The sequence below is a fragment of the Xenopus laevis genome, chromosome 2S (assembly GCF_017654675.1).
Source record: "Xenopus laevis strain J_2021 chromosome 2S, Xenopus_laevis_v10.1, whole genome shotgun sequence".
NCBI classification, from domain to species: domain Eukaryota; kingdom Metazoa; phylum Chordata; class Amphibia; order Anura; family Pipidae; genus Xenopus; species Xenopus laevis.
In genome coordinates this window covers 105499798-105512794 of record NC_054374.1, presented here as the reverse complement: position 1 = coordinate 105512794, position 12997 = coordinate 105499798, and the positions used below count along the sequence as shown (strand labels likewise).

The following is a 12997-nucleotide window of genomic DNA, read 5'->3' as shown; positions in this document are numbered from 1 at the left end:
CAAAAGCAAACAGTTATGACCCATATGCCCCCTCAGGTCAATGATTGGTTATTGCCTTGTAACCAATCAGTGGAAACCAAGAGAGCTGCAAAGCAGGAAGTAGTTTTCTGGCTATTATGTTACACATCCAGTCACTCCTGCCTTTATACCTTACATATGTGGATAAATAACTATATTTGAAAAAAAAAAAAAAAAGTATTTTACACAGCCTATCTATTTACCGTTTTTATTTTTATATTAAACAATTCCTTTAAAACTGAACGACCCTTTTAATCAAGTATTGGAATCTGAATCAGCAGATGGCATAGTTAGTAGGCATCACAAAAACATTATTGTCGCTTACAAAAGGGGTAGCTGCGAGTAGAAAAAATAAAGAAAAATATAAATGCAGGTGCCCACAGCTTAATATAACCTCCACACCGTCTCTAAAGAGTAGAACTTTAATTTGCAGCCTATCTTATGCTTGCAGTCCACTGACAAAACTCTGTTTATATTTATTATTCCCCTCCCAGTACGTGTGACGTCACGGCGTTTATTGACGTTGTGTCGTGACGTCACAGTCTCGCGAGAAGAGATTTGTGATACCTGGCTTAGCTGTCCGGCTGAAGCCAAGGAGCTGGACTTTAACGGGGCTGCGGGACCTTTAAACAGAGATCGGGGACTGTGGGCTGTCTTTAGAAAACGGGACTGTCCCGCGACTATAGGGCGGTATGTATGTTGCTTGTTTGTGGATTGAGCTTTATGTACAGACACACATCCTTGCAGGCATATGCTCCTGTTTATTAATTCATGACTTGACATCACATATATTGGCCGGATATACATGCGAGAATGTATGGGAATATAGCCTGACTCTGTTTGGGCTGTACTGAGTGTATGTAAATGTGCTAGGTCAGGTTGGCACGGTGGGTCAGCTCAGCATTTGTTTATGTGTTTGTGATCTCTGCCCCAGGGGGGTTTGTGGTGTTTAACATAAGAGCAGCAGCAGGCTGGTGACACTTTTCCTAATATTTAATGATGTAATACACAAAAGCCATGAATATCTTGTAAATTATATCCTTACAAAAGGTGAGTTGTGATGTCATCAGTTATAAACGGTGAGTTCTGATGTCATTTCTGTCACATGACTCACTGAAATTTGTGTATTATAATAAATAAAGTGCCCCCTCTTGTAAAATATAAGGATATTAGAGGGGCCTTCGGCCTCGTTTTTTTATATGGTCATGAAAAGGAGGTGGTACTTTATTCACTAAATAATATAATGTGTATAGCTAAAGAAAACATAAAGTTTCATGATGTCAGATGTCTATATCTATACAATGAATACATTCTGTTTTAAGAATACAGTTGATGCAATTTAGTTGAAGGAGATTAAAAATACGCATAAATCGCATTTAAAGCACAGTGTTATTTACATTTTTCCCACTTGACTATTTGGCTTTCCACAGACTATGCTATGAAGGAAGGCGGGCAACACTGGGCAATTGGCATTGCAGGATGTTAGCCATTTTGTGTCTTGTGCCCTGCCAAACCTCAAAGGAAACTGCAAGATATCTTACCCTGTGTGAAGTTGTGATTGGATAAAGGGCAAAACACCCAAGATCCTACAGTGCTTCTGTGTTGCAAGTGACAGGTGGGCATGTCCTAAATCTCATTCCTTGAAACCTGTAATGTTTATATAAATGATTTTGCAAACACATTCATTTTTGCCTCTAAAACAAAACCGTACATAAAGTAGTAATAATTATTTTGGTGGCAACACTGTACAGTGAGTGCACCTAGAAAGTGACCACAAAGCATTGTGGTTGGACTGGTATTGTCAGTGTCAAAGGTGATGTAAACGCCTCTGATTTCCCAAAGAAATAAAATAATATCCTCTTTCATGTATACATTAAGTATAGATTTGTAATTTTTTTTTAAAGGGGATCTCCACCCAAAGAGTGTTTGTTGCATAATAATTGAAATGAATTTAGTGCAACTGTTCAAAACAACAGAAGTCCGCTCACCTACAAGTCTTTTAAAGGAACAGTAACACCAAAAAAGAGAAAATGTTTCAAGTAATTAAAATATAATATACTATACTGTTGCCCTGCACTGGTTACGCTGTTATTTTTGCTTCACTGCTATGGTTATGTAGTAGTATATAAATAAGTCCCTGTGTAGCCATGGGGGCAGCCATTCAAATGAGAAAATACTTGGGTTATATTGCAGATAAGCATTGTAGAATATAATGGTGTTCTACAGAGCTTACCTGTTATCTGCTATTCAACCTGTGTGCCAGGTTCTTTCATTTGCCTGCATTGCTACCCGACTATACTAGTATTTCTGCTGTTTTACTGGTGCAGGGGACTGTCCTGGACTGTACATCATATATTTAATTACTTTAAAACGTGTTCATTTTTTGGTGATACTGTTTCTTTTTATTTTTCTATATAGGCTTTTAGGTACTGTTTCTTTATTGAGCTGACTTCTGCTACATTCTTTGAGGAGCCCAAAGTGTACAGAATATAAAGAGACAGATACTGATTTCAACAGAAGTTACATTTACAAATATATTTAAATCATTAGAATTATCACTTAATATAGATTTGAATATTGAATAGAATAGCATTTTCTTTCATTGTGCAAAAAATGTTTGGGTGGAGAAGAACCCCCTTTTAAAGTTATTTCTATGCAATTGAAATCAGCATCTGTCTTTAGCCTCTGTTCTCTGCACTCATTGCTGCCTTTGACTATTGATGCAATGAATCGGAAGCCTGATCTCCAGCTAAGACTGCTTTTTTTTCCAGGCACAGCTCCAGCCCACACAATATCTTTCATACTGCTTCCTCATAAGTGTGTTTAAATAGTCATTACCACCAATGCAAATAATAGCACTGCAAGGGGCAGACAGACAATGCTTTGAATAGCAATTGCATTTACAATAACTGAAATCATTATAACTTTTAAATGAGCGTGTTGCTTCAAATTACTTTAGATTTCTCCCCTTTAAACTGTGGCACTTTCATTTTGGATTGTAGTGTCGCCACAAATAATGAGAACACAGCAATAAAATTGATAGTGCTTGTTCAGTTGATAATGTCCAGAAAAAATTCGAGATATATTTTGCATTGTCATGATGGGTGTTGTGTGGCAAAAAAAGCAGCCATATATAGATATGCTAAGTGGCATTCTAGAGCAAATTGCTATTGTTGTTTGGTTTATTTTCTTTCTGGTTAATTAATGTTTTACCTTTTTGTTTATAAGCTCTCCTGTTTATTACTGTATCTGTTTGCTAGGTCCCACTTACAATAGCAACTAAGCAACAATGACAGGAAGTGAGGATAAGTAAAACAATACTTTTAAAGGGCAGTATCCCAATACCCAAAATTACCAATAACAATAGAGCCTGGATATCTGTCAGTTTTTGCAGACCAGCCTACACACAAAGATAATCACACAAAACTTTCTTTGGACAAATACATTCTGAGAAGATTTGCTGCTGGTATTTATTTATTTTTTACTTCTTATTTTTGTGACTTTTTAACTATTTGCCTTTTTGTTTTTGCTTTCCTGCAACCTGACATCTGATTACTCCATTTGAAAAGTAGTATAATCCTTTGGCTAGTTTTTATTGTTATTTGATATTCCTTATCAGGCCCTCTCATGTTTATTGTTCAGTTTCAAACCACTGCACAGGTTACAAGGGTAAATGGCACCTTAGCAACCAGATACTTGTTCAATTTCCAAATCAAAAAGAAGCGGAGCAGAAAGTAAATGAAAAGCAAGAAAATTGGATCTTTGAAAGGGTGCCGTAGATTTTTAGAACAGTAATTTCCATGCATTAGTAGTAGCAAGAAGTATATTTGCTTCTCACTGGAAAATATTTAGATTTAGCAGGATCCTAAATCCCCCCAAAAATATCCGACTGAATACCAAGCCAAACCCAATTCTTTATCTTCATATTCAATTTGAAAAAAAAAACAAACAGGTTTACATTGATGAAAATGCATGGATATATGGAAATGCCAAAAAAAATTGGCAGCCGGGAAAAAAAAAACTATTTACTTGCCATCCCTGCCTCTCCTGTCTTTTTGGAACGGTTTTTACAGAAGCTGGTAGGACTGTATGCTTCTTCAGCTTTCACACACAGTCCCAATACAGCACCCAAGGTAGGGGCCGCAGGGGAACTGGGGCTGCGGAATGTCGGCGATCTGCCAGGCAAAAAGGGCCTGAGGAGAATAGTGCATATGCTAAAGCATTTATGTCAAGTTGAGCTTGTACAAAACAGGACAAATAAAAGTCCCTCATATCTGGTTTTGACCCAGTTTTTGGAAGGGATGTTAAGGTCAAAACTGCCAGGCTGATTTTCAAATTCATGCAATTCAGACAGGACTCTCCTTAAACTCATGAGGCAATCTTCCAATCTTTGATTGACGCAACAATCAGCCAATTACTTCCCCTATCATGCTATCACTACCCCACTCTCTGTGACATCACCACCCTCCTCCTGTCTGGAGTGTAACTAACAGAAAGGTAGCAACCCTAATGACAAGGTAATATAAAGCTGTATTCTGTGTCTGCAAGGACTTCCAAAAAGTATCCCCCCAACTCCCTTAACCATTTGTATGCTTATCCTTTTTTTGGTTATGTTGGGTAAAAATCAATAAAAATATTAAACATAGCAAACAATGAATAAAAAAACAAATACTAACATTTATATTAAATATGATTTATATTAAAAAATAATTTACTGTCTAATTGCAGTGGTCATTGGTAGCTGAGGGCTTATCTTGCTTAGCGTTAGATTTAATTTATTTGCTATCCTGGTTATTCCTGGAATCCCAATCTGAAAGCCAGAGTGAGATTTAAGAAGAGTACTAATTTGCTGTTCAGGATATTCTTGGAACTAGGGATGGGCAGAACGTCACCTCAGAAAGTTTAAACACAGCTCCTAGTCCTGGAGGGCTTTGGAGTTTGAGGATCTGAACCTGCTCAATGTTTTACTTTAAAATGTTGTTTCTCTTGTGCTAACTGCAAATGTTCACCTAGATGTAGTGGTACTAAATGCATTTAATTGCCAGCGTGCTTTAGGTGATGCCAAAATTATGCTATACCATTAAAGGAATTGTTCAGCATAAAAATAGAAACTTGGAAAATAAATAGTATGTGCAAAAGAAAAATTAATCTTATATAGTTAGCCAAAAATGTAATGTAAGTGACTAGATGTGTAACATAATAGCCAGAATACACTTCCCGTATGCAGCTCTCTTGGTTTCCACTGATTGGTTACCAGTCAGTAACCAATCAGTGACTTGAGGGGAGGTCACATGGGCTATTGCTATTGAATCTTAGCTGCATGCTTAGGATCAATTGCAAACTCACTGAACAGTTATGTCCCATGTGTCCTCCCCTTTGTTGGGTTCTGTTAGTTCTGTTATGTTAGACACTTGCTCACTCTAGCTTTTATACATTACATTTTTGGCTAACTATTCTATATTAGAATCAGCCTATCCTTTTACCCAGTTTTTTTTTTTATACAAAGCTGTTCCTTTAAATGCCAACAGGACTGGGGTTAACCCTGTTTGTTATGCTTAGCAACATTGTATCGTGTGTCTTATTTTTAAGAACATAGATGGCGTAAAAAATTGGTGTGTACACAGCCTTAAACCATTTTGAAAATTGCAGCTGTCAGTCCACATTATGTTATGGTCTTACTGTATGCTGATCTAATTATGCAAAAATATTTAAAGGTATTTTTAAAGGGGTAATTCATATTAAATTCATATTTTTTGTTGTGCAGCTGTCGGGTAATGCCTTCTAACTTTTATATGAATGCTAAGGCTTAACTAACATAGCAACCAACAGTTGGAAGCCTGAACTGAAAAATAATACACTTGATAGATCGATAAGCCATGAAAATAATACATAATAATACTGGTATGGGACCAGTTATCTGAAAACCCAGTATCCAGAAATATACAAATTATGGTAAGATCATCTCCCATAGACTCCATTTTATTCAAATAATCCAAAGTTTTCAACATTATTTCCTTTTTCTCTGTAAAAATAAAACCACACCTTGTACTTGATCCAAACTAAGATACTTAAAGGGATACTGTCATGGGAAAAATTTTTTTTTTCAAAATGAATCAGTTAATAGTGCTGCTCCAGCAGAATTCTGCACTGAAATCCATTTCTCAAAAGAGCAAACAGATTTTTTTATATTCAATTTTGAAATCTGACACGGGGCTAGACATTTTGTCAATTTCCCAGCTGCCCCATGTCATGTGACTTGTGCCTGCACTTCAGGAGAGTAATGCTTTTTGGCAGGCTGCTGTTTCTCCTTCTCAATGTAACTGAAGGAGTCTCAGTGGGACATGGGTTTTTACGATTGAGTGTTGTTCTTAGATCTACCAGGCAGCTGTTATCTTGTGTTAGGGAGCTGTTATCTGGTTACCTTCCCATTGTTCTTTTGTTTGGCTGCTGGGGGGGAAAAGGGAGGGGGTGATATCACTCCAACTTGCAGTACAGCAGTAAAGAGTGATTGAAGTTTATCAGAGCACAAGTCACGTGACATGGGGCAGCTGGGAAATTGACAAAATGTCTAGCCCCATGTCAGATTTCAAAATTGAATATAAAAAAATCTGTTTGCTCTTTTGAGAAATGGATTTCAGTGCAGAATTCTGCTGGAGCAGCACTATTAACTGATTCATTTTGAAAAATTTTTTTTTCCCATGACAGTATCCCTTTAATTAATCCTTATTGGAAGCAGAACCAGCCTATTCGTTTTATTAAATGTTTACTTGTTTTCTAGTCGACTTAAGGTATGAAGATCAATGTTACGAAATGATTCATTATCCGGAAAACCCCAGCACCCGAGCATTCTGGATAACCGGTCCCATAACTGTACAATAAAGCAGAAGCCTAGTATTTAGTGACTGCAACTACCACATAGCACTTTCAGTAGCATGCAAGAAAAAGGTAGAATAGAAATATTCTCTATAACGTTATAATATTTAATAAATTAAATGTGGACATTTAATAAATTAAATGTGGACTTCCCCTTTACCAAACACCATATTGTGATTATATAATGCTTAATAATGGTCATGGCAGAAGTCACACTTTTGCAAAACCATACAGTATTAATGGAACAGTAACACAAAAAATTAATATAATGTATATATAAATGATATATCTGCAGGAATAGCGACACTCACGGGACTCTTCTGAAGCTTAATAAATGTGATACTTTATTGGAGACTCAACGTTTTGATCCCCCACAGAACTTTGTTCTGTATTCTCCTGACAAAGATCCCTGTGGGGGATCGAAACGTTGAGCTCCAATAAAGTATCACATTTGTTAAGCTTCAGAAGATTCCAGTGAGTGTCGCTATTCCTGCATATATATCATTACACGTTTGCTGGCACCCGGGCATTTACACAGGAAACAGAGTGCAGCTTTGGGACTTGTTTATATATATATATATATATATATATATATATATATATATATATATATATATATATATATATATATATATATATATATATATATATATATATATATATATATATATATATATATGTAAACAAACAAAAAATCCCACATCAGTCTGTGCAGATCCCTATGTGATTCAACCCTTTCCTCGCTTTTGTGAAGTGATCCATTCGGGTCTCGCTGGTTTTCAGAGAACATGTGCAACACTTGCTATAAAAATCAAAGGCATTTTTAAGTTCTAGAATCCTTCAGTTAACAATGAATTGGATTACATTGTGAGGTCTATTCATCATGCTGTGTAAAAAGCGAAGTGAAGCGATGATGTTGCTCATAACAATCAGAACTTTGCTTTTGTTTTCTAACTGTTGAAATCTGATTGGTTGCTATTGGCAACATCACCAATAATGGTCTACTCCACTTTTTACACAGTATGATAAATAGACCCCTATGTGTTGGGGAAACATTAGATCAGTGATGCCCAAAAAGTATATCAGGATCTACCAGTAGACCTTTAGCTCTGACGATCAGTAGATCGCAAGACACTGCCAACAAATAGCTTGACTAAGTTACCCTCCTTTTTCACTCTTCATTCAGATATTTATTCATAGTTGTGTGGTAAATATGGCTTTATACATTTTCTCAAAAATCAATACAATATTGAAGTAATGTGTTCCATGAAACAGAATGATAATGATTTTATGGATGTAGATCATAATTGGACAACATCACTTAAAGTAGACCCCGCATTAGTAAAGTGTGGGCACTCCTGCACTAGTGGGAAGGTACATATCTTCCATAATGATTCTATGAGAATAATTATGGAGCTAAATTACAGAGGGAGGATGCAATCAGCAGGTAATTAACTGCTGAAGGGATGTCACCTCCTGTGGGAAGTGGAGGGAAGCAGGAAATAGGAAGTCTGCGGGGCTTGCTGAGTGCGTGGTACTTTCTAAAGCAGAGTTGAAAACCCTTGTGGAGAACCAGGTCTGGTAAAGACTTTACTAAAGGACTATAGAAAAAACTATGGTGAAGACTAGGCTATAGTTTTACTAAGGAGCAAGTATGCAGCCATCAAGGGAGCCAGCTTGTATGGTTAGCGGAGATTAACTTGTGAGTTTCTATTTGCGCTATGTACTCTTTCACTGTTACAAAAGCTCTGTTGTGAATTTAGCACAGATTTATGGTTTAAAGTTCACCTGGATTCCTTTTACTTTCAGTAGTTATTATCAAGTCTGTCATTTCAGTGAATCCCCACAACTGTCGGCTTAAAGAGCGCTGATCAGAGTAACATGGCTTCCTTTAAACCTATATATAGGATATATATATAAGTTTAGAGAGTGAGTGTAGGTATACTGTCACAACATAAGCCTTACTGAATGAGCTTATGTCAAAAAGATGGGTTGATTTTCTCCCTAGAATTACTTTTTTCCTCCCTCACTCTCTCCAGGATTTCACTGTACCAGTGTGAGGGTGCTAGATTGCTAGAGGAAAACAATAGGGAAGCACCATCAAACCTCTGGTATAAGACAGGATATATGAGAAAAAAAGGTCTGCCATTTTCAACGGGGCAACAGTGGGGTGCTTTATTTTAAAATGTTGGATCTGGTTCTAAACTGACCAAACACTTCAAAACATGTTGCCATATATTTTTGAGAGCTTGAAGTTACTTGAAAAACTCATTCTTATAGCTCTTAAAGGAGAACTAAACCCCCCTTTAGGCAAAAGTCCCCACTGGCCCCCCCTCCGTGCCTACTCTGCACAGTTACCCCTGAATTGTGTCCCCTCTTTGAAATACTGACCGCAAATGCAGAGTCAGCACAGCGGAGCTCACGGACGCCATCTTCTTTGCTTCAGTATTCTTTGTTACATGAGCACCGTATTGGTGCATGCGCATTTGGAACAATGTTCTGGTTCGTTACAATTGTGCATGTGCTGAAAGTAACAGAAATTTCCAAAGGGAACTAAGAAGCCACGAATGATACCAAAGCACCGGAAGATGGAGCCCGTGAGCTCCGCTGCACTGACTCTGCATGTGAGGTCAGTATTTCTAGAGGGGACACAATTCAGCGGTGCAGGGAGGGGACCAGCGGAGGGGGGCCATGGAGACTTTTGCCTAAGGGGGGTTTAGTTTTCCTTTAAAGGGCCTCAAACTGATGGTCATAAATAAGGAGGACATGAACAAATAATATAGGTTAATATATGTGTAGCTAGTTTAAAACCCATTTAGTTAAAGTGATTGCACCAAAACTCAAATGTGCAAATATGTTTTTATATGGTATGAACTGCCTTTTAACATAATGCATGTCCATTTAGTTTATAACCAGTGAAACCATGGACCAGCACTGGACTGTATTAGATGCGCTCTCTGAGAGTAATGGTCTAAAATTGTTTTTTAAAATATATAAAAATCTTTTTTTTTTTTTTTTTAAAAATACCATCATTTTTTATTCATAGGCTAAGTTCGACCAAGATGTCTTCTGAATGTTTCATCTTAGTTGCACAATCAAGGTTTGATTCCAAATGGCTGAAGACAGACTTGCAGGTAAAGTATCTTAATGGAAATGATTTTCATACCATTATTTTGTGCATGAAGCTGTGCAGCTGAGCTCGTTCCAAACTCCAGTCCCAGCAACCTTTGTGTAAAACCTACACATTCTGAAGTTGCCCAATGTTTCCTTGAGAGGCAACTTCAAGCGACTTCGTTTTTACCACTAGCAATTTCATTTATTGCTATGGGAGAAGCATTTTTGGGAGACGCTCACAGTTATGCATTTTTATCGTGGGCGACAAGTCTCCCCGCCAGCCATCCCCCTAATGGCGAATCTTAATTTCAAAGAAATCTATAATTGCACAGTAAAGGCACTCTTAACATCCGCTTACAAGTAACTGTAAGTAAAAACATTAAGGAACCAATATATGTCATGTGATGACCATTGATATCGGTTTTGTCTTTAACTATGCATATTTCCTCACAGCAGGCATATCAGTTCACACAGATTTTTTTGGAAGTCATCCCTTCACAGTAGAAATCTAGTTAACTGCTCCCTATAATTCTGCAATTGAACAGCACTGAAAACACTGCCAAATTAGAAAAAAAAACAGGCAGTTGGACAGAACTGGGGGGCAGGTCCAAGGTGTAACAGGGCATGGCCAAAGTCTGATTAGCAGGGCTAGAGTTTGAACTTGGTAACAATTGGTACATTCCATCTGAACTACTTAATGGAAGCAGCTTCATACTGATCCAAATCAGAAATTTGATTTATTTTCCCTGGTTATCTCATTTCCTATAATTATAAGGACTAACTATAACTTTTTTTTCTTTTAGCTTGCATTTACAAGGGATGGATTTTGTAGCCTGTGGAATGAAATGGTGAAAGATGGAGAAATAGTTTACACTGGAGCAGATGCTACACAAAGTGGAGACCTTCCATCAAGAAAAGGTATTTTGTTCACCTTACACCATTCTATATTGTCTGCACGATATACTGTTTTTTCTTGTAGGTGATAAATTAAAGAAGAAAATTTACAGGGTGCTTGCTAAAATATTTAAGTATTTGTTGTTTCCTATGCCTTTGCTCATTTTAGGAAAAAAAAAAAGGTGCATTGGCAATGGTGAAAAGAAGCGCAGACCCATGCTGTTTTTTTAACTTTTTCCGGGCAACTTGCGCATGTGCAGTAGCTTAAACCCAAATATGTAATTGTATAGCTGTTCAAGTCTGATGAAGGACAGCTGGTAAAAAGGTTGGCTGAGCAACAGTCTTTTCCTTGCTTTGTTTCAGTGAATGTTTGTTGTGGCTTCTTCCCTTGTGCATCTCAATCAGGTATTCAGGTGTCTTTGAAATATGATATATGCATGCAATGGCTACGATAGGAAATGAATCCTGATTGGCAGGAGTAATAGAAAAGCCTCATGGCTACCTGGTCATTGCCTGAAGATTAGTTGGTATTAAAACAAATTGCCAGCCCAGAAAAATAACCTATCTGTATTATGAGCTGATTATTCTTCAATCCTTGCAAAGATTGCAACTTGGGAGTTTGTTTATACTGAGCTCATTATGTCCCTTAAAACAGGGAAAACCCCCAAACTATTTTCCTTAACTACTTTATAGTATCAAAAAGACTTATGTTGGAAATGCATTTTGCCATTTATTCAACATTCACAGAAAGGAAGATTGCAGCCTCCAGCAGTCATTCTTTTAAAGTCATAATAGCAGACAAATTATGTCTAATGGGAACATTGTTGTCAATATTATTCAGTTCTATTAAAATAACATTTTCAGATGTTTCTAAATAGACCCCCCCCCCCCGTCTAAATTCCAGGTATAAAAGTGAAGCGGAAAACTAGTAGATGCATTTAGATCAAAATCTAAATGCCCTCCTACATGAAGACAAACAAAAAAAGTAAAGCTTTTTCAAATTGTATAATTTAATTTTCAAAACCATTTAACAACATATTTGAATTAAGCTTTATTACTATTAGAATGGGTTTACATGTTGCAGCAGCAGCGGCTAAATCTCCACGAATATGCCCATGTGCCCTTAGTCATTCTCTTTTCTGAATGTTTATTTCAATGATTCCTTTCATTTTTGTGTAATCGCTTTCAAGCAATTGTCACATTGTAGTGGAAAACTCAAATGCTCTGCAGTTCTCTGTAGTTAGGAAAATGCTATGAGGAGTGACGTAGATTACAGCTATCCTAAGTTTATTGTTAAAATTTGTAAGGTTTTGTGGATGAAAAATAAATATTTTCCCAGATGAAATCAATGAAGCCCAGAGCAGCTCCAAGAAAGAGGATCAGAATGATAAAGAGAAAAAAGAAGATGATGAAATTCTAGCTCCAAATTACAAGGCCAAAACTATTATGGAGAGTTGGGTGTGGGGCAGGCAACCAGGTAAACATCCTTTTTTTTCTTTGTTTCTCAGATTAATTATTTTTCAACTCTGGCAAAGATGCATTTAAAAAGTAAAATACTTTTGATGTGTCTGTGCACGTTAAATGCCCTTGTGAATTCCTTTTTTTCATTACTTTTGTATTAAAGGTGCTGTCCACCTTTAAATTAACTTGTAGTAAGATACATATTTATATTCTGAGACAATTTGCAACCGGTTTTCATTTTTTATTATTTGTGGTTTTTGCTTTAAGTAGATTTTTATTCAGAACTATTAAATTTTCAATTTCAGTAATCTAGTTGCTAAGGTCCAAATTACCCTAGCAACCATGCATTGATTTGAATACGAAAGTGAAATATAAATAGGAGAGGGCCTGAATAGAAAGATTAGTAATACAAAACAACAATATTTTTTTTAGCCTTATAGATAGCATGTGTTTTGAGATGGGGTCCGTGACCCCCATTTGAAAGCTATAAAGTGTCAGAAAAAAAGGCAAATCAGAAACTGTAAAAAAGAAAAAATGAAGGCCCATTAAAAACTCAATTATAATGATCCATTCTAAAACATACTAAAAGGTGAACCATCACTTTAATATAAAATATATATCAATAAGAAATGGTGCA

General features: G+C 36.7%; 1 protein-coding gene across 3 annotated transcripts in view; it reads left to right on the top strand.

The window, feature by feature from the left end:
* Window positions 1-549: 549 nt before the first annotated feature.
* The window catches only part of herc2.S (HECT and RLD domain containing E3 ubiquitin protein ligase 2 S homeolog), a 114571-nt gene continuing 102123 nt past the window's right edge, over window positions 550-12997 (top strand). For 2 of the 3 annotated variants that reach the window (XM_041584232.1, XM_041584230.1), the window contains exons 1-5: window positions 550-708; window positions 1449-1633; window positions 9938-10025; window positions 10809-10923; window positions 12239-12376. In XM_041584232.1, the coding sequence (XP_041440166.1) occupies window positions 9954-10025; window positions 10809-10923; window positions 12239-12376 (325 nt within the window). In that variant the 5' untranslated portion in view covers window positions 550-708; window positions 1449-1633; window positions 9938-9953. Of the gene's footprint in view, window positions 709-1448; window positions 1634-3278; window positions 3485-9937; window positions 10026-10808; window positions 10924-12238; window positions 12377-12997 lie in introns of all 3 variants that reach the window. The other variant, XM_041584231.1, reaches the window with a different exon arrangement.